This window comes from Garra rufa, chromosome 5 (genome assembly GCF_049309525.1).
Source record: "Garra rufa chromosome 5, GarRuf1.0, whole genome shotgun sequence".
Taxonomy (NCBI): Eukaryota; Metazoa; Chordata; class Actinopteri; order Cypriniformes; family Cyprinidae; genus Garra; species Garra rufa.
The window spans coordinates 46506247-46528477 of NC_133365.1; the positions used below are offsets into that span (position 1 = coordinate 46506247).

The 22231-nt window shown below is 35.9% G+C and overlaps 1 protein-coding gene across 1 annotated transcript in view; it reads left to right on the forward strand.

Annotated features, from left to right (window-relative positions):
• txnrd2.2 (thioredoxin reductase 2, tandem duplicate 2) overlaps positions 1–11948 on the forward strand; it is a 30327-nt gene extending 18379 nt beyond the window's left edge. Inside the window, exons 12-17 of the mRNA XM_073840626.1 lie at positions 366–502; positions 2260–2355; positions 3133–3225; positions 3949–4020; positions 6338–6435; positions 6617–11948. Coding sequence (XP_073696727.1) covers positions 366–502; positions 2260–2355; positions 3133–3225; positions 3949–4020; positions 6338–6435; positions 6617–6740 — 620 coding nt within the window. The 3' untranslated portion in view covers positions 6741–11948. The remainder of the gene's footprint in view (positions 1–365; positions 503–2259; positions 2356–3132; positions 3226–3948; positions 4021–6337; positions 6436–6616) is intronic.
• Positions 11949–22231: the final 10283 nt, after the last annotated feature.

Sequence of the window (22231 nt, forward strand, 5' to 3'; positions counted from 1 at the left end):
GTGCGAGTCTAAGACACCGTGAACGGGGGAAGGGGAATGTAGATGGACAAGTGTCGACAGCCTCTCTCAGCCCTTGGATAGGAAGTGACAGAAATGACACTGCAGGCCCCAGGTGGCTGATGGGATGTGCATCCAGGTCTCCTCATTACGACCTCTGTCAGACCACCACACAGAAACGGTCTACCCCAGCTGTGCTTGTATTTTCTTTTCTAATCACTGGATAAGATTTTGCCCTCTAATCTAAGCGCAAAGCCACCGCTTAATTCCCCCAAGCAGGCTAAACGGTTAACTCCAAGCTCAAACCTCCAAAAAGCTGTTCGATATGTCGCTCTGCCTGTTCATTACTTTCTTCTCTTTGACCTTAGGCAGAGCCCCTGAAACCAAGAACCTCAATTTGGAGAAGGTCGGCGTTGGGATCAACAAAGAAACGGGGAAGATAGTCGTAGCCGCTGACGAAGCCACATCCGTGCCGAATGTTTTCGCTATCGGAGACATTGCTGAGGTAGGCATTATAAATCAAAGGTAATCAAACTCAGCTGAGACGGCACAGCTGGAAAGCAACACATCTACAGCATATTCTTGTCTGTCAGTTCAGTCGCTCTCCTTGAAGGTCGTTGCCCTGTAACATCTCCGACACAACTGGCTGCCGAGATCAAATATCGCAGCTGCCCGTCATCCGCAGCAGCTGTGTGATTATTGGCGCACACACACAGCCTCAAAACTAGTCAGAAGAAGCGCCTTTTACTCTATACGTGCATCACTTCTCATTTTTTAATGAAAGAAAACAAGATGTTGAGCCGCACCTGGTTGCTGCCAAGAAATGCTTTTACTATACAGCTGCCTGGGTGGCGTCCACACACACACACACACACACACACACACACACACACACACACACACACTGTGAGCCAAACACCCAAGGCGGTTTCTTGGACAGCAGGATGTACAGAAGTTATCAGACTGGTTGCTGATGCCATTAGTCAGTGAATGAGAATTCGCCCCACGGTGCTGCATGTTCCTGTGTTGTTACTGTAGGCATGTTTTTCACAGCGCTGATTGGCAGCCGTCCACCTCTGCGCTGTAATCATCGTCGTGACTGACAGCCGTGTAATGTTGAGACGATACTAATCTCTAAAGCGTCTGATCAGGCTAATCGCACATAGATTTACACCTAACGACACGTCATTAAAACATAATGCAAAGGAAATTAACGTTTAGAACTTTTCCGTTGTATTGTTGTGCACTACCTGTGCCCAGAACATGTAGACTGGATTTGCAGTTGAATGCATCCGTGCATGTGCGTCACTGTTATTTTAGTACTATTCATGCAGTTTACTATTGTAGCATTACTTAATATTTTAAATTGGCTTTTATTTATGTAGTGCCATTTTAATAATTTTACATATTTGATTTAAATTTCTATGGAGCTGTAATGAAATATCTATTTCAGTTTTCCATTTATGTTCCAAAAAAAAACAAATTTTCTATTTTTCGACAAAGCATGTAGTGATGAGTGAAAACAGCTTTTTGAAACTTCGAATCAATTTGAATCATTCATCATTGTGTCACAAAATGATTCACTATTTTGAAGCGCTCCAGTTGGATTGCGTATTGCAAATCATTTGTTTCAGATCGGGACTTCAAAGCATGTATTGTGAATCATTTGATTTAGATCAGAACGAGTTGTGAATCATTTAGCAAATTGAGTGATTCAAATTATGAGATTCCACTCAGATTCGGTCTTCAGAGTGTGGATCGTGAATTATTTGATTTAGATCAGAACTTTGGAGCAGGTTCGTAAATCTTTTGCTTTAGGTCAGGATCTCAAAGAAAGTAAGTATACACAAATACAAATAAAAAAAATGAACAGTAGTTTTACTATAGCAGAAGTGTAGTATACTTTGTAATAATTTGCATGTGCTTTATTTCTCTTTTAGAATTTGAAATGGAAGATATTGTTCGATAAGGGAGATCTCTGATTGAAATCCTTAAAAATAAAAAAATAGTGCTTGAAAAGTCCTTTTTTATTTCTTTTACATTATCTGTATGTACCCTGGTTTTAGATTAGTAAGTGTAGACCTCAACTCCATTTATTTCGATTAGTTGCTAAGGCACATTTTTCATTTTGACTTTAGTTTTGTGTGTGTGTGTGTGTGTGTGTGTGTGTGTGTGTGTGTGTGTGTGTGTGTGTGTGTGTGTGTGTGTGTGTGTGTGTGTGTGTGTGTGTGTGTGTGCGCGCCAACTCCTTCTCTGTTTCAGGGTCGTCCTGAGTTGACCCCGACCGCCATTAAAGCCGGAAAGCTCCTGGCCCGCAGACTGGTGGGCCATTCCACTGAGCTCATGAATTATGACAATGTGAGTTACATGCATTTGCTTTCATTCTCATTCGCTCTGTTTCTTTTGTGGTTTCTGAGCGAATCACCCAATGCCAGTCAAAAACATATTTCAAAATAAAAAGTGAGGCCTACATATTTACATATTTTATTTATGTTAGTTTACAGTGCATTAACTAATGTTAACATACACTACTTGTGATTTTGATCAATTTTGACAAATTATTGTAATGAATTAATTGCAAGAATAGTGTCATGAAAATAATGTCTTCTAAGGGCAATAAAAATGAAAATTATATTTTGATTTACAGTCAAACCAATAATTATTCAGACACCAGATATAATTGTTGAAATGTTTTACTAGTGGGTGCAGTGGTTATTTAAGTGAGGATAGCCAAATAAAGTAAACTGTGACATATTATACCCAAAAATTCTTCATAAAGAGGGCTACCAGGAAAATTGATAAAAATTTGGCACCAAAAAAATTTGATTTGACACTTTGACCTGACCATGTTTTCTTACATACCTTTCTATCAAAGTTAACTGACATTATCAAGATGCGTTTGTTCTGACACAGTTCAGCTCTTGAATTCTTGTCATATTTTATTACCATTTTCTGAACTGTAGCGAATAAACTGAGAATGTGAGAAATTTCTAAGGTGTCTGAATAAATTTTGGTTTGACTGTATCTTTAATCAAAATATATTTGCAATATGCAATATTAATCTTCTACAGTTAATTTTTGAGTTGTGTTCTGATCTTTTTGCACACTGTGTGTTTTATATGGTTGTGTGTGTAGGTGGGCACTACAGTGTTCACCCCTCTAGAGTACGGCTGTGTAGGTCTGTCTGAAGAAGAGGCTGTAAGGAGACATGGAAAAGACCAGATTGAGGTAAAATACATTAATTTTGCGATGGATGCTGTATGGATGCTATTAAACACAATGTTAAGTTGTGTTGTAAAATTGCAGCAATATGAATAAATATTCAATACATATTTAATAATAGCAGTGAACCTTTCATCCACCAAGTAATATAGTTTATTATCCGAACTGTGTGCTCTGTACTATTGCCATGCAAACACATGAGTTTTTAGTATTGAAGAGCATTCTAACCTAACCACAATTTAAAATAAGCAGAAAAGAAAGAGGGGGAAAAAATTAAAGGCTCATAATATGTATTTATATGTGAGTGCTGTTGTAAATATCTTACTGTATACGTGCATGTATGTGCATACCACGTCCTCGCACACCTGCATGGCTCTAAAGCATTCGGAAGGGGGTGTGTCTCTGGTTTGATTGACAGGTGTGCAGGAGGGCTGACTGATGCTTGTAGAGGTTGATGAGAGATGATCAAAAACGCAGCATCCCATTGGCGCTTACAGCTGTGAGCAGCGTGTGTTAGCACGCCTGAATGCTCACTCTTAAGCATGTTCGATATTTATGATTTCAGCACCCAAAAAATGTTTAGAGCAGCAACACAGACACAAACCATAACAGTAGCAGCACTTGTTTCCAAGTGCTTGTCTAAAATGACGTGCTCAAGTGCTTGATGATGCAGGAAATGATGTTGTTGTTGGTGGTGCATCATAGTTTTTGTGCTGTCTGGTTTAACAGGTGTACCATGCCTTCTACAAACCCCTGGAGTTCACTGTGGCTGGGAGAGATGCCACTCAGTGCTACATAAAGGTATTTTAAAGAAATATACCAAAATGATAGTTACGGCATTCGAAATATTACGGGTACCTTAGTTAATCTTCTGAACAGAAACTAAGAATGTTTTGTGATGAAATCCAAGAACTTATCCTGTATAGACCGCAGTGTAATTACAACGTTTAAAGGCCAGAAAGGTAATAAGGACATAGTTAAAATAAAGTCCTTCAGGTCCCACAAGTTCTTTGATTTATCAGCCTTTTTCTGTATTTGAACCCTTTCCAACAATGACTGTATCATTCTGAGATCCATCTTTTCACACTGAGGACAACTGAGGGACTCATATGCAACTGTTACAGAAGGGTCAAACACTAATTGATGCTTCAGAAGGAAAAAAGGTTCTATTAACTTAACTTTTTTTAAAAACTTTCAATTTGAAGATCAGGGTAAATTTAACTTATTTTGTCTTTTGAGGAACATGCAAATATCTTCTGTAGCTTCTGAAGGGCAGTACTAAATTAAAAAATATGATATTTAGGCAAAATAAAAAAAAATGTACACCTTCATTTTGTTCAAAATTTTACACCCCTTCATCATTTTTCCTTCTGAAGCATCAGTGAGTGTTTGAACCTTCTGTGATAGTTGTATATGAGTCCTTCAGTTGTTCTCAGCTTGAAAAGATGGGGAAAAAATGCTGAAAAACCAAAGAACCTAGGACCTGAAGGACTTTTCTGAAGAACAGTGGGCAGTTTAACTGTTCAGGACAAACAAGGATCTCATGAACAACTATCACTAAACAAAAAACACACCTGTAGATAATTCAGATAACAACACAGTATAGAGAATCAAGTGTATGTAAACTTTTGAACAGGGTCATTTTTATAAAATCAACTACTATTTTCTCTTGTGGACTATATGTGACCCTGGACCACAAAACCAGTCATAGTTAAATTTTTACAAAACTTAGATGTATACATCATATGAAAGCTGAATAAGTAAGCTTTCTATTGATGTATGGTTTGTTAGGATAGGATAATATTTGGCCGAGACACATCTATTTGAAAATCTGGAATCTGAGGGTGCAAAAAAATCAAAATACTGAGAAAATCACCTTTAAAGTTCTCCAAATTAAGGTCTTAACAATGCATATTACTAATCAAAAATTACATTTTGATATATTTATAGTAGGAATTTTACAAAAAATCTTCATGGAACATGATCTTTACTTAATTTCCTAATGATTTTTGGCATAAAATAAAAATCAATAATTTTGACCTATACAATGTATTTTTGGCTATTGCTACAAATATACTCCAACGACTTAAGACTGGTTTTGTGGTCCAGGGTCACATATGTAAATGTCTTTTATGTGAAATATCTTACTCAGGTCAGTACTAAATAAAAAATAACATGCATTTTGTATGATCCCTCTTATTTTGGTAAAATAAGTAACGTTTTGCAGATTCTGTGTCTATAAATTAGATTTTCACCTCTGATCTTTACTTGTGAATTACTATTTTTAGCAGCCATTACTCTAGTGTTCAAAGAAATTATTACATAACTCTTACTAAATCATTCTAATATGCTGATTTGATTCCTGAGAAACTTATAGATACACCTGAAATTGGCTCTAATGCAGAACAGTGTTGTTTTGCAGTTGCTTTTGAGTATAGATTTTAAATACAGACTTTATTGTAAAAAAAAAAAATTTCTCTATAAACTCATCAGTCTGTAGTTGTTTTGAGAAATGAAGACTGCTTGTCTGGAAAGAGGATCGATAAATAGTATTATAAGTGGATAAAACTACTGTAAGTTGAAAGTGCTTAGCTGTTGTAGGACCATTGCTGTGTTGGACTCTTTTTAAAAGCTTCAAAACAGAATTTATTTGAAATAGAAAATATTTATAATTTTTATGAACGGTGTTACTGTCATTAAAAATTTCATGCATCTTTGAATAAAAAAAAAAGAAAATTCTATCATTACTACTTACCCTATGTTGTTCCAAACCTATAAGACCTTTGTTCATCTTTGCAACACAAATTAAGTTGTTTTTGAATCTATGCACACAAAAAGTATTCTTGTAGCTTTATTAATTACGTTTGAAGCACTGATGTCACATGGACTGTTTTATCGATGTCCTTACTACCTTTGTGAGCCTTGAACATGGTAGTTGCTGTCTATGCAGGGTCAGGAAACTCCCGAATTTCATTAAAAAGATTTTAATTTGTGTTCTGAAGATAAACGGCCTTACAGGTTTGGAACGACGTGTGGGTGAGTAATTAATGACAGAGTTTTAATATTTGCGTGAACTAATCCTTTAATTATCAACTAATTAATAAATCCATGTTCTTAGGTGGTTTGTCTACGTGAGGGTGATCAGCGTGTGCTAGGTCTGCATTTTACCGGCCCGAACGCTGGTGAGGTCACACAGGGCTTTTCTTTGGGCTTCCAGTAAGTTCCACATCACTGTTAACCTGCACATGCTCTTGAATTGGAGTCAGATTACATTCATTTGCTCTGATATCATGCAGGTGTCTGTTTCTTTGCACATACATTTGCGTATAAATTCAAATCTATGAATAACAACACCTGTGGACGAATGAATACAGAGTCTGTGTGTTTTTATCTGCAGGTGTGGGCTTACCTTTGAACACCTCAGGAACACTGTCGGGATACACCCCACCTGCGCAGAGGAGCTCATCAAAATCCACATCACTAAACGCTCCGGTCTTGACGCCACAGTAACAGGCTGCTGAGGTTAAGCACCCCCTCCCTAATCGTACGAGCACACGGGACCCAATTAAAAAGGTTGTGATAATGTGAGCTAGCAGTACAGGAAGCATTCAGGAAGTTGGTCTCTTTTGAGTCCAAGACCTTTAGACCACAGAACCAAATCTATTTCTGTTTAATATATGATATTTCAAATTAAAATTCTGGAGGTCGGCACTAACAAGTGTGTCCTTCTCTGCCACTGTGATGTATGGCTTTTAAACCAAGTCCAGCAGAGTTCGGCTAGCTTTTTACCACAGTTCAAGATAATCCAATAAGGTCCTCATGTTTGCGCTCCAGAATAAGAACGCAGATCCAGGTTAGAGCAACACGAACCGCAAGCGCCTTTGCGAACAGATAAACATGGCCATAAATCAGGATTAAGGCCCCATTACAGTTTGCTGAAATGAGAAACGTTGGATAAAGTGGCCTAATGTTTCTGAAATATATTCTGCAAATATTGTTGTTTCTCTGGCTGTACTTCCTGTCCATTAGTCATGCGCCACTCCTGACACTGATGGATGGGATAGGCCCGTCGCTGCGTTGACACCACCCCATTTCCCAGGGACGTAGACAAACAGTTGGTGAGCAGCGTGTCACTCAAACATAGAACCTGGTCGTGGACAGAGTGAGCGCTTGTTTAGTCCTGGACTTCAGGAGGTTCCCCAGTGCACAGGGGGAGCAGAGAGTACACAGTACAATAACATACTCTCCTGCCCCTGATCTCTCTGGGTAAAACCTGAAAGTCCAAGAGACGTCAATACCGTCAGCTACCTAAAGGTGTCAGTGTTAGCTTCCTTTTGCCTATTTCTTCACTCACACGTGAGGATAAAAATCTCTGAGCTGTGTAGTCATTATGAATTCAAGTCACAGTTAATCACTGGCAGAATGTTAAGATTAATTGAACGCTTACTGGGCATTTATCGCTCCATAGGTTTAGCTTATCTGTTGTTTGTGTACTTGGCTAATAGCTTTGGCCCACGGTGCTGCCGCACCGCTTTGAGGGAAGTTAAACTGCAGCTATTCCCAAAAGTTCAATTCATTTTGTGACAGGAAATCTGTGACATCTGTGTACTTTCAAACCAGATAACGTATGAAAAGCACATGTGCATTTTGAAATATATTGATATATAATGTCAGTCGATGCAAGTGCAATTACATCGCAACAATTTTCAAAGCCCTTAAAGGGGTACTTCATGCAAAAATATAGATTCTTTCATTATTTACTCAAACTTTTTATTCGTTCATCGGAAAACTGATTGCACTGGTTGCTCGTTTGTCCATTTAATTACAACTTTAAAAACATGCAGAAGAATCACATAAGTGATCCATATGACTTGTCCACTGTATTCCTTGTATCGTGAAATCATGTAATCGGTTTGTCTGAGGAACACAATGAAATTCAGTTGTTTTTGACTGCAAATGTTCCATCTTAGCTCTTTTGGCAGCATTCATGAGAAGTTGCAGTGCCCAGTTCTTGAACGAATCATTGAGTCTTATTGAGTCAATAATTCAGTTTATCCAGTTTGCAAAGCCAGTCAGAATGTTTCGTTGACAAATTGGACTGATCCAGTTCTCATGTTCAAACTTGATAACCAATAAGTGAACAACAGCTTAAAGTTCTCTGTGTTACACAAAACTATCATACTAGAAGACTTGGAATACAGTGTGTAAGTCATGGGAGCTACTTTTGTGATTCTGTAATGGTTATTTTATGTCATATTTTATGTTTTACGTCTTAAATGTTTCAGTCCCACTCACTGTACGTAGCATGAAAAAGAGAAACCAGAATAATAACCAGAGGAAGAAATACTGGTTTGCAAGACTTGGGGTGAGTAAATGATGGCAGAATTTTCATTTTTAAGCCAAATACTGTATGCCTTTATTGGTTTAATAAAATGTGTTAAAGTTCAAATTGGACATTTGCGATTGTAATTTCAGTTTCAGTCAAACTTGCAATAATACAACAGATATGCTAAACTTATAAAACCTTTTGACAAGTGCTAGTCTTTAAATTTTCTTAAGTTCTGTATATAGAGAATTATGTTATGTGACATTTTAATGGTCCATTTCCAGTTCTTAAAGGGACAGTTCACCAATTCTGTCATAATGTACTCACCCCAATGTCATTCCAAACCTATATGAGTTTCTTTCTTCTGCAGAACACAAAAGAAGATATTTTAAAGAATGTTGCTAACCAGTTTTGTTTTGGAGACATTTCTCAAAATATTTTCTTTTATGTACCTATGAAAGAATTCATTCATACAGCTTTGAAAGAAAATGAGAGTGAATAAATGATGGCAGAAGTTTAATTTTTGAGCAAAATGTGCCTTTAGTGTCTTAATAAAACGTGTAATTACGTTGAAATTACATACATAAATGTCAGATTTTTAGTGTCAAATAAACATGCAATGAGACAATAGATGCTAAACTTAAAAAACACCTTGACCAGTGCTGGTCTCCGAATTTGCTCAAGTTTGGTAGTTAAACATATGAAAGCTTTAGAAGCACTATTTTAATGGACATGTCACATAGTAAAATGGATAGTTCCTCCCAAAAAATGCTAATTCTATCGTTATGTACTCACCCCGATGTCATTCCAAACCTGTTTCTTTCTTCTGCAGAACACAAAAGAAGATATTTTAAAGAATGTTGGACACCAAAACCTTTGTTTTGGAGACATTTCTCAAAATATTTTCTTTTATGTGAAGGAAAGTTTCTCATACTGGGTTGAAATAACATGAGGTTGAGTAAATGATGTCAGAATTTTCATTTTTGAACAAAATATGCCTTTAATGGCTTAATAAAACGTGTAAAATTACGGTAAAATCTGACATTTGAGTCTCTAATTTCAGTGTCAGTTAAACTTGCAATGAGACAACAGATGCTAAACTTAAAAAACACCTTGACCAGTCTCTGATTTTGCTTAATTTCTGTAGTTATGTGCAAAATGCATGCAAAATGCATATGAAATCAGCTTTAGAAACACTATTTTAATGGCCCATGTCACAAACTTAAAGGTACCGTTCACCAAAGAACTCTATCATCAAGTGCTCACCCCAATGTCATTCCAAACTTGTATGAGTTTCTTTATTCTGCAGAACACAAAAGAAGATATTTTAAAGAATGTTGGTAACCAAACAGTTTTGTTTCGGAGACATTTCTCAAAATATGTTCTGTATGAAAGAATTAATTCATACAGGTTTGAAAGAAAATGAGGGTGAGTAGATGATGGCAGAAGAAAAATGCATAGTTCATCCCAAAAAAATGCAAATTCTATCATCATGTAGTCACCCCGATGTCATTTCAAACCTGTATAAATTTCTTAGCTTTTGCAGAACACAAAAGAAGATATTTTAAAGAATGTTGGACACCAAAACTTTGGTTTTGGAGACATTTCTCAAAATCTTTTCTTTTATGTTCTGTGAAAGAAAGTTTCTCATACTGTTTTGAAACAACATGCGGGTTAACAACATGAGTAAATGATGTCAGAATCTTCATTTTTGGTTTAATAAAATGTGTAATAATGTTAAAATTGGACATTTGAGTTTGTAATTTCAGTGTCAGTTAAACTTGCAATGAGACAACAGATATGCTTTAGAAAAACTATTTTAATGGACTATGTAAAATGCATAGTTCATCCCAAAAAATGCTAATTCTATCATCATGTACTCACCAGGATGTCATTCCAAACCTGTATGAGTTTCTTTCTTCTGCAGAACACAAAAGAAGATATTTTAAAGAATGTTGCTAACCATGTTTTGGAGACATTTCTCAAAATATTTTTTTTTAATGTTCTATGAAAAAATTCATTTATACAGGTTTGAAATAAAAATGAGAGCGAGTAAATGACGGCAGAAGATTCATTTTGGGGCAAAATATGCCTTTAACGGCTTAATACGTGAAATGTGTAATAAAGTTAAAATTGGACATTTGCAGTTGCAATTTCAGTGTCAATGACACTTGCAATGAAACAACAGATATGCTAAACTTATAAAACACCTTGACCAGTGTCTAGTCTCTGAATTTGTTTACGTTCTATAAGTATACATGATATATGCTAAATTTTAATGGCCCATGTCACATACTTAAAGGAATAGTTCAACCAAAAATGCACATTCTGTTATCATGTACTCACTCCAATGTCATTCCAAACCTGTATGAGTTTCTTTTTTCTGCAGAACTCCAAAAAAGATATTTTGAGGAACATTGGTAACTAAAGTTTTGTTTTGAAGACATTTGTCAAAATATTATCTTATGTTCTGTTAAAAGAATGAATTCATACAGGTTTGAAACAAAATGGTGGTGAATAAATGATGGCAGAATTTTCATTTTTTGGATGAAATATCCCTTTAACATTTGCTAAACTCTATCTTTAATTAAATGCCATTCCTACAAATACTTTGTGTTGTGTAAAATTTGAATTGGAGAATGGTATAGACTTAGAAGTTAGCGTCTGTGGTGCAAGAACGGTGCTGCTGGAGTTTGTTTTTGTTTGAAGTCTAATCTGCCCTGGCTCTGATTAATGAGCCTGAGAGTGGAGTGACAGCCTGCCATGGAGAGGAGCACTGCGCTACCAGGTTTATTTGTACCCAGGGCTGATGGGAAGAGGGGGGTAACGTGTGCTCGACTCAGGGACGGGGTGCTGACTGAAGAACCCTGACCCCAACACACTACCACCAACAGCTTGGCTCTATCAACCCACACATACACAACACACACACATAGACACACACACACATCCAGTGGGCGGAGCTGCACCACAACACAGAAATATGTGGGCCTATGTATCTTTGAAGTGTACAGATACCAGTGTAACTGTCATGTTACCAGTATGTGTACATTTTTTAATGTTAAATTTAAATGTTGCATCTAAAATTGGTTGTCTCACTCAAATGCTGATCAAATGTGCTTGAGACAGCAGCTCCGAACCCAACATTCACACACAGTGAGGGGTCAGGGTTCAACTTTCAAGGGCCCAGCTAATGATGACTTGCACTAAAAGCCAAAACTGGAGAGGGCGAGTCTGATGTCACCTGGTGCCATATTTATTTCTGTAAATAGAGAAGCCTGATTTGGCATTAAGCCAAACACTGGATAATTAATAAGTGGGTGTAGTAAAATATACAAATTTCACCATTAAAATAATGATGGCTATCTGGATGAATACCATTAAAATAATGATGGATGGATAATGGTGGATATATTCTGTCTTCTGTTTCTTTCAGATGGTGTGAATTTACCTTGTTTCAAAACCTAGTGAGCTGCCTCAAAGTCTACAATCTTTGTAGGCTACACCCATTTAGGGGCCGTTCTCACAGAATCCATGTTTTGCAGCCATTGTGTCATGTCTTTCTTTTTTTTACAGATCTTGCACTGAGATTTTTTATTTTATTTTTTATTTTTTTTGGCATTTCTGCCTTTATTACGATTGCAATAGGACAGATCAGAACTGACAGAAAGCGAAGTGGGAGAGAGATAAGGGGCAGGATAGGAAAAGGTCCTCGAGTTGGGATTCGAACTCGGGACGGCCGTAGCAAAACAGCGCTGTATGTCGACGTGCTGCACTTTCCGTTCCATTGACTTCCATTCATGCGCATGCAAATGAGTCTGGAAATGCAAGCTTTTGCGAAAAGTTGCACAATGCAGCGTTCAAACTTGCTGAAGTTCAAGCATGATGAACTCTGACCAGCGAATTCGCATCACGTGAAACCATGTGACCAACAGCTGATCGATACAGCATGACCTCGTAGATGAATTACAAGAACATAATTTAAAACTGCAGTGTTGCAGGAAAGTGGAGTAGATTGTATGTTTTTACATTTTAGATGTATTATTGTTTGTTATTTGTTGAATTCAAGTTTTTAAAAAGATGCTGCAGAGCGTGACGTCACATCACACCATTGCAGTGTTGACCGCTGTTTTAAACGTAATGATGCTGAAAATTTTGCTTTAATCAAAATAATAAATTACATTTTATTTTTTATTATTTACATTTATATATAATTATTTACATTTTACAAATATATTCAAATACAAAACAGTTATTTTACTATTGTACTGTTTTTGCTGTACTTTGGATCAAATAAATGCAGGTTTGGTGAGCAGAAGAGACTTACTGTTCAAAAACTTTTGACTGGTAGTGAAGTTCAAATTAAAAAAAGGGAATAAAAATAGGGATTTCCATTTGGTTGTACTCCACCTGTCAAATGAGTAAATGAAAGCCAGGTTTAATAAAAACTACTTTTAACCTTAACACCATGTTTTTTGCACTGCGAAAGATGCAAGACATGAGCACAATCGTCAAACACATGACCTTGTTTACACAGAAAAACAATGGAAAAACTGCAGTGGAATGCAAAAAGGGCCCCAAAGGCGGCATTCTTACTGTTATGGATTCTTATAAATGACTAATTTGAAGCACTCTATATAGACGGCGACTTCAAGTGTGCACTAAATTGTGCTCTCCACATGATGTGCTGATGTTACAGTTGATTTCAGTATAATAAGACTGACATATTAACAAAACAATAAGCCTACAAATGTAAAAATGCATAAAACACATATTAGGTAAAATAGCATTTTTAAACAAGTTTAACATTTTTTTTAATCTGTACTTTTCATTACTTGAATGAAATATTCATAATCAGATTTTAGAGAGCAAACTTTTTTTTAAATAAGAAACTAGTTTTATTCAGATATTAGAATAATTTCTGAAGGATCATGTGACTAGAATAATGATGCTAACAATTCAGCTTTGCATCACAGAAATTAATTACATTTTATATATATATTACAATAGAGAACAGTTATTTAAAACTCTAATAATATTTCATAATATTACAGTTTTTCTGTATTTTTAATCAAATAAATGTAGCCTTGGTGAGCATAAGACACTTTTAAAAAAATCGTACTGACCCCAAACTTTTAAACAGTAGTGTGTGTTTGGTTGTATATTATATGACGCGTGTGTGTGTGTGTGTGTGTGTGTGTGTGTGTGTGTGTGTGTGTGTGTGTGTGTGTGTGTGTGTGTGCGCACGCACTAAATTGTGCTTCTCACGTGATGAGCTGATCTTACAGCTAATTTCAGTATAATAAGACTTTGACAAATTAACAAAACGATAAGCGCACAAACTTAAAAATGCATAAAACAAATGTTAGGTAAAATAGCATTTTTAATGTTTTTAAGCATGTTTTTAATCAGTACTTTTCATTACTGAATGAAATAATTTTTTCTCTCTGTTTGACTCTCAACTCCATATGGAACTTGTTGTAATGCATTCTGGAATTGCAGTAAAATGAATGATGGCAAATGTTATTAAGGTAGCTTACAATTTACCATGGTTTAAATGTTAAATGGTGTCATTGTAAGTTGTTTTTTTTTTTTTTTTTTTTTTGAAAGAATGCGTTTTTTTGATCCAAGATTTCTGTTCTTCTGAATGTTCTATTATTCAGAGAATCACAAAAAAACACAAAAACATTAAGCAGCACAACTGTTTTAAACACTGATCAGCATGATTTCAGAAGGATCATGTGACACTGAAGACTAGAGTAATGATGCTGAAAATTCATGACAGGAATAAATGACATTTTCAATTATATTAAAATAGAAAACATTTAAAACTGTGATAATATTTTAAAATATTACTTTTTTCTATATTTTTAATCAAATAAATGTAGCCTTGGTGAGCATAAGACATTTCTTTCAAAAAATCTTACTGACCCCAAACTTTTTTAAACAGTAGTGTGTGTTTGGTTGTATATTATATGACGCCTGTCTGTGTGTGTGTGTGTGTGTGTGTGTGTGTGTGTGTGTGTGTGTGTGTGTGTGTGTGTGTGTGTGTGTGTGTGTGTGTGTGTGTGTGTGTGTGTGTGTGTGTGTGTGTGTGTGTGTGTGTGTGTGTGTGTGTAAGGTCAGCCCCTCTGAGGAGTTCTCTCTCAGCAGGGGTGGTCACGGTATGACCTCTCGCTGTCTTTGCTGACAGGCTCCTCGGCGATGCCGACCTGTCAGTCAAAGCGGCCCAACAACAATGGCAGAAATTCCTCTGTGTTTGTTTGCTTAAGGACAGGGCTCTCACAAACCCTGAAACTCTTAACGTTGTCACCCCTAAAACTCCAAGCCTTCTTTGCAGCCATTAGGGTGAAAGTCATCCTCGTCGCCCACTGAGAGAAAACACTAGAGCCCCCTTTTTAACCAGCGACACGCTTTCAGCATTTCTTTCTCTTTCGAAATGGAACAAATGTACCTAAATCCACCTTGAAACACACTTAGCAGAACATGTCAACATGTCAGGATAGGTTGGGTGGATATTTAGCGTCTTAATCCGCTGCTATTGTGGCTTGACAGTCGGAATCGGCGTGTATGAGCTGGGAGTCTATTGTGGATGCGAGTCAGACGGCCCTCATCGCCCTTCTGCGGGGGGTTTACGCTCATGCTGCTTACACAGCCCTGCGTTTGTGGCCAAAGCCCTGGGAGGAGAAACAAATATCTTGCCTTGTGTAAACATATGCGAAAAGTTTGGCATAGAAAAGGGGATTATGGGTAAAATGAATAGGGGCCAATTATAGTCCACTTTTTCTTACGTGTTTCGGACCGAGACACCTTCGGGTTGAGGGGTTGGGTTAAGTGTAACTCATTTCCGTAGCTACAAAACTGTGTACTGTCATGCTGTTATGTTTGTGCTGCATAAACATATATACTTTATGTACACTTCCATTTAAAATGTATGATCAAGACTTCAAGTAAGATTTAAAATATTACACTATTTTATTTTAATATATTTTTAAAGGTAGTTTATTTATGTGAGCCATTACTATAGCCTTTAGTGTCACATGATCGTTCAGAATTCATTCTAGCATGCTGATTTTTAATATTTCTTAATTTTGTTAATGCCTGTTGCAAAGACCAAAGCATTCTTTAATATATACTTCCTGAAAAAAAATCATTTAATTTATTTCAAAATGTTTTATTTTATTATTTTATTTTATTTTATTTTCAATATCCACCAGAGTATACTATGCTGTATAAAGTATTCATCAATGAAATGGTTTTATTGGAGTAAATATTATATTTATATAAAATTAAAAAAAAATATTATTATTATTTTTTTTTTTTTTTTATTATAAGAAAATAATATATTAAAAAACAAATATAAAAAAGTAGCAAATTATATATATATATGTATTCTGTGCTATTTTTATTATTCTTTATTTATTATGCAGCTATTTTAATTTATTTAAAAATATAATTTTTAATATAAAATATTTTTTTCCTTTTATTCTATTTTATTCACAGGAATATACTGTGCTGGACAAACTGAGAAATGATAATTAAAAATTTAATAAATTTAATTCAAATTTTATTTTCAACTTCAAATTAAATATTAAAACAAAATATAATATATTATAATATTGAAATCAAATATTTTAAATTGTATTTATTTATTTATTTATTATGCAGCTATTTTAATTAATTTTTAAAAATTGTAAAGTAATTATTTTATTTTAAATAATTATAATTACTTTTTACATTATTTTTTTATTTTATTAATTTATTTTATTCAATATTTACAGGATACTGTTTACTGTATTTTTATTTTTATATAAAATTAAAAAAATATTTACAAAAAATCTAAGAAATTATAATTAAAAAATTAAAGGTGTTAAATTTTCAACTCCAATTTAAATATTAAAATGAGGTTTTTGGCAATGTAGTAATTTTATTAGAGTAAATATTTATATACTTATATCATATAATTTAAAATTCTAAAAAAAAAAATAGAAGTTATTGTTAAAAATGTAAAATAGGTTTTTAATTCCAACTTCAAATTAAATATTGAAACCAAATTTATTGAATATATTAAATATTGAAACCAAATATGTAACATTTTTGAGTGCATAATGCAGTCTGTATTACATGACAGATCATTTGTACAGTGAAACGTGAATAGTTGAGGGTTCTTGTACTCTGTGACTCTAGATGACGTAAGATGCTTCAGGGAAAGGTTCGAGGAAAGACTCTCCTCTCTCATTACAGGCCAGATGTGTGGCACAGATGTTTGCTGCATGTCCACAGTTATATCATTGTCTTTGTTCAGCAGTTTTTTAAATGTTTTACTCCGTTATGTAGTTGCACGAAGAGCATGTTTCTACCTGATTTTTATTTTGTCTTCATTTCAAGGATCGTCCCTTGTGAAGTTTGAACCCCACAACCTTTTGGTAACCAGCCAGAACCTTACCCACTAAGCCACACTACCAAGCCCAATTCATTTGTATACTTTATAGTGTTTTTAAAAGCAACAGAATATAAAAATTATACATGGTAATTCTTTTTGTTGCTCCTAATAGGATGTTTTCCAGATATTCCTAGCCATTTTTGAGACAAAACTGTTTCCTTATTGTTTCCCTTCCTTGCTTTTTTCAGTAAACATAGTTTTTAAGTTTTTATAAGAGTCAGGCGTACCAATAAAATGTGTAAATAGGTACTCTTTATATTTAGTTTCTGATCTGACGAGATGAAACCAAACAAGATGAGAAGTGATATACTACCTGTCAGCACCTCAGAAATCTTCTGTATGTGTTTTTCAGTATTTAATTTACTATACCACTGAGCTAGTCTGCTATTAGACTTAATGGAATAAAACAATAAATATGCCACTGAGATAATGAGGCATTTCATTTGCTACATCATACCTGAGAGGCTTGTTTCTGTTGTTGTCTGCTTTCGTTCCTGTTGGACGGGATCAATCACATGCATGATCTTCAAAACCTCCATCGTGCTGTTTACAGTAAACACTCGCAGTTATGCAGCACGCAGTACTTTCACTTTACAGGAAAATCATTTTTTTGTTTGTGTACGTCCAGCACTAATTTAACAGTGAAAGCTTGGAGCTATTTGTGATTGTAAGCACACCATATTTAAAACTTTATCAACCGTAATCTCTAGTTCCCGCTAACTCTCACGAGAACCAAGTTTTGTTTACAGCAAAGGAAAACCAGTTTCCTCTTGGCTTATATCGAAATCCACCAACATTTTTCTTCAGTAATCCTGGTTTTGTACTTCTAATTAGTGACCAGTGTTTTGTTTTGCTCTCTCCGCTGCGCTTCAGCGTTTGTCGCCGTGTTCTCCTGAGTTCTATGCATACAGCAGTTAGCAAAAGCTAGAGATTACAGTTTATAATGTTTTAATATGGATAATTTTCTCACACAAAGAAATCAGTTCACTTCAGAAGGCCTTTATTATCTCCCTGGAGTCGCGTGGAGCACTTTTTATGATGGATGGATGCACTTTATTGGACTTCTCTTTATTGAAAATCTCAACACCCATTCACTGACATTATGAAGCTTGGAAGAGCAAGGACATTTTTCGTATTTTTTATTTATTTTTTTGTAACTTTGATTGTATTTGTCTGAAAGAGTTGTGTGGATTACTTATGGATTATTGTGATGTTTTTATCAGCTGTTTGGATTCTCATTCATAGGGAACCCATTCACTGCAGAGGATTCGTTGGTGAGCAAGTGATGTAATGCTGAATTTCTCCAAATCTGTTCCTGATGAAGAAACAAACTCATCTACATCTTGGATGGCCTGAGGGTAATATTTAGTAAACATATTAAAACTTTATTAGGGGTTTAAGTGCAAAGCGCTTAAAACTGATCAGAGCAAACCGTACGCTTAGAGACTTGGTACTTACACCACAGACAATGTCACCAAGGCTTGCCCCAACCGGCCTGGCAGGGCACTACAGCGATCAAAAGTACAAAATCGTTCATTACTCCTAAACCATCAGTCGCAGGCTCAGGTGTTCGATGTTGTTCCTTGGCTTACGACAGACAAAACACATGCATCAGATTTGATACCCAAAATTTTCGGGTGTTTTGGATTTTTTGCAAACCTACTTTTGCAAACTAGTTCTAGGTTTTGACTAGGTTTCCCATCAACATGAATATCGCTGCCCACAGTCATAATCCAAAGTACAACAAGCGTCTATAAGGACATTTGCGTATCTAAAAAAAACATGGCCACCATTGGCCAATGAAATTTGACCACCTATTAGACATGATTAACGGAGGCTGATTGGAACAAAAATTGGTGCGCCTGTTTAACTCACATCCCCAAAGGCCTATGAGAAATTTGAAAGAAATCGGCCACTAGGGAGGGCGATAACGCGTTTTTCAAGGGCGTAAACGATTGTACTTTTAACAGTTTGCCAACTGTGCCAACTGTGCCAACTGTAAGGACAACTTTGCCTCTAGAACCACTGCTGTCAATCAAATCATTTGTTAAATGATTGAGAAGATGTAAAAAGCCTACTTTTGCGAGTTCTAGGTTTTTGAAAAAAAAAACCACTCTGGACTCTTTAGGTTAACAATAATCTTAAACATGTTGAAAGCTTCCCTTTGGGAAGCTACAATTGGCTCATTTAGAAAGGGGCCTGTCCAAATGTATCCAAAATTCTATAAAGCCTTAAGGGAAACTCAAAACTTCACAAACCTGGTAAACACATGCGACAGGTGATTCTAAACAAGCATGCAAAGTTTTAAAGAGATCAGACCACAGCTGGCACTATAACAGTCATAAACGGTATCGCGTTTTTCAAGGGCGTAAATGATTGTGATGATGGTTTTTCACACATACATGCAATAGTCATATCATATGACAGAACTCCTCATTCTGGACAACTTTGCCTCTAGAACCCCTGCCCCTGTCAATCAAATAGTTAGTTCAATGATTGAGAAGATGTAAAAAAACTACTTTTGTGAACTAGTCCTAGGTTTTTCATTTAATCTCGAAAAAACTACTGCAGAACAATACTCTGCTCTGTCTTGGTGAATAATGATCTAAAAATGTGGAAACTTAAACTTTGGGAAGCTATAAAGCCTAAAGAAAGACTCAAAACTTCACAAAACCTGGTGAGCACATGCGACAGGTGATTCTAAACAAGCATGCAAACGTTTTAAAGACATCAGACCACTGCTGGCATTATAACGGTCATAAACGGTATCGTGTTTTTCAAGGGCGTAAATGATTGTACATTGCACGGTTTTCGCACATACATGCAATAGTCATATCATATGACAGAACTCCTCATTCTGGACAACTTTGCCTCTAGAACCACTGCTGTTAATCAAATAGTTCAATGATTGAGAAGATGTAAAAAACCTACTTTTGTGAACTAGTCCTAGGTTTTTCATTTAATCTCGAAAAAACTACTGCAGAACAATACTCTGCTCTCTCTTGGTGAATAATGGTCTAAAAATGTGGAAACTTAAACTTTGAGAAGCTATAAAGCCTAAAGAAAGACTCAAAACTGCACAAAACCTGGTGAGCACATGCGACAGGTGATTATAAACAAGCATGCAAAGTTTTAAAGAGATCAGACCACAGCTGGCACTATAACAGTCTTAAACGGTATCGCGTTTTTCAAGGGCGTAAATGATTGTGATGATGGTTTTTCACACATACATGCAATAGTCATATCATATGACAGAACTCCTCATTCTGGACAACTTTGCCTCTAGAACCCCTGCCCCTGTCAATCAAATAGTTAGTTCAATGATTGAGAAGATGTAAAAAACCTACTTTTGTGAACTAGTCCTAGGTTTTTCATTTAATCTCGAAAAAACTACTGCAGAACAATACTCTGCTCTCTCTTGGTGAATAATGATCTAAAAATGTGGAAACTTAAACTTTGGGAAGCTATAAAGCCTAAAGAAAGACTCAAAACTGCACAAAACCTGGTGAGCACATGCGACAGGTGATTATAAACAAGCATGCAAACGTTTAAGAGGAGCAGACCACAGCTGGCACTTTAAACGTTATAAACGTTACAAAAAATAATATTTCTATGGTAAATTACCTGTATTTGCACACAAAAAAAAGGCTTGCTACATAATGTCTTTTTTCATACGTGCTTAAATGCCTTAAAGTGCTTGACCATGGTAATCACTGCTTGCAGCTATATTTTCTGAATGTTCTGTGATCGTTCATAACCAAAAATCAATTTTTAAAAAATGCTTGAACAGTTTTTTCTTGGTTATGTGAAGTTATTGTGTTCCCATAAAAAAATCATGGAAATTTAAACAACACAAGGGTCAGGAAATTATAATAAATTTTGATGTTTTATATGAATTCTCCCTTTCATTTTGAATACAGCTGCAGATTCATCTCTCCACTTCTCTGTCCACCACACGTCTCTAACTCACTATTCAATCTTCATTCAGGTGATTAAAGGCTCATTGATTCTGGTTCTGTGTTCTTTCACTCAAGTCTTCAGGTCCGCAGTGGTGAGAAATCCCTGCCAAAACATCTCTCCTTCACTCCTCCTCTCCTCCGTCCTCTCTCACTGCCCTGTGGCACTGTGATTATTATCCTCACACTTACTGTCATAAATCACCTTATCTTTACAGGCTGTGACAATACTTCCCACTTTACAGCCACAACATTAACCCTGGGCTGTATGGCTGCGGTAGACACACTTTCAATGAACGTGCCACATTTTCTCTCCATATCTCTCACACACTGCCAGTCAAAAGTTTCAACACACCTACTCATTCTTTGTTAGGATTATTTTCCAGGGAATTTGCATGTGTGCTGGAGACTTGCTGGCAGCATTTTTGCACACTGTCCAGTCACCTTTCATTCAGTTCATCCATCCCAAAAAATACACCACCATTCAAAATTTGGGGGTAAGATTTTTTTTTTTTTTTTTTTAAATAAAGTTAGTACTTTTATTCCACATGGATACATTAAATTTATCAAGTGACAGTAAAGACATTTATAATGTTATGCAAGTTTTCTCATTCAAAAAATGCTGTTCTTTTGAACTTTCTATTTATTAAAACAATCCTAATAATCACATTTTTGTAAAAATGTGTCCATAGTATGTGTGCTTCGCAGCTGTGCAGCATTATGGGAAAACAGAGAGCGAGGGCATCAGTGAGAACTGTAGGGAGGTTCAAACCACTTTGATAAGGCTGAGATTCTAATGTACAATTCTCTCGCATCCCCTTCAGCAGCTCCAGGGAGGATCTTAACCTTGTGCTGAGAGGAGCAGGATATCTGCCATAGGAGTGCTTTTCACAGACACCATCAGGTGCCTTCCAGACCTCTGCAGTCCATCCGCATCCTCCCTGAGATCCTCCACCCACACGCGGGCCTATCGCCACAGACACGTCCAAGATAAACACAAGACTGAGAGAAGCAGAAGTCAGAGACATCTGAGGTTGTGTCATCTGAAATCGAACATAACATACCTAAACATACCTTTTTCCATTTGTTTTTGCTTAGTTTTGAGACAATTATAACTTTGAGAGTTTTGACTGAATGAGCATTTGAATAGGTTTGCAGATAGATACAGTAAACTTATTTCTATTAGATGTGTGGTATTTATTGTAGGCTAGTATTTTTGATGATCAGTACTATCAAGTTCATGTCTGAGCGTTCTAAAAGACAGGCTTGTTTGACTAAAAGCTTATC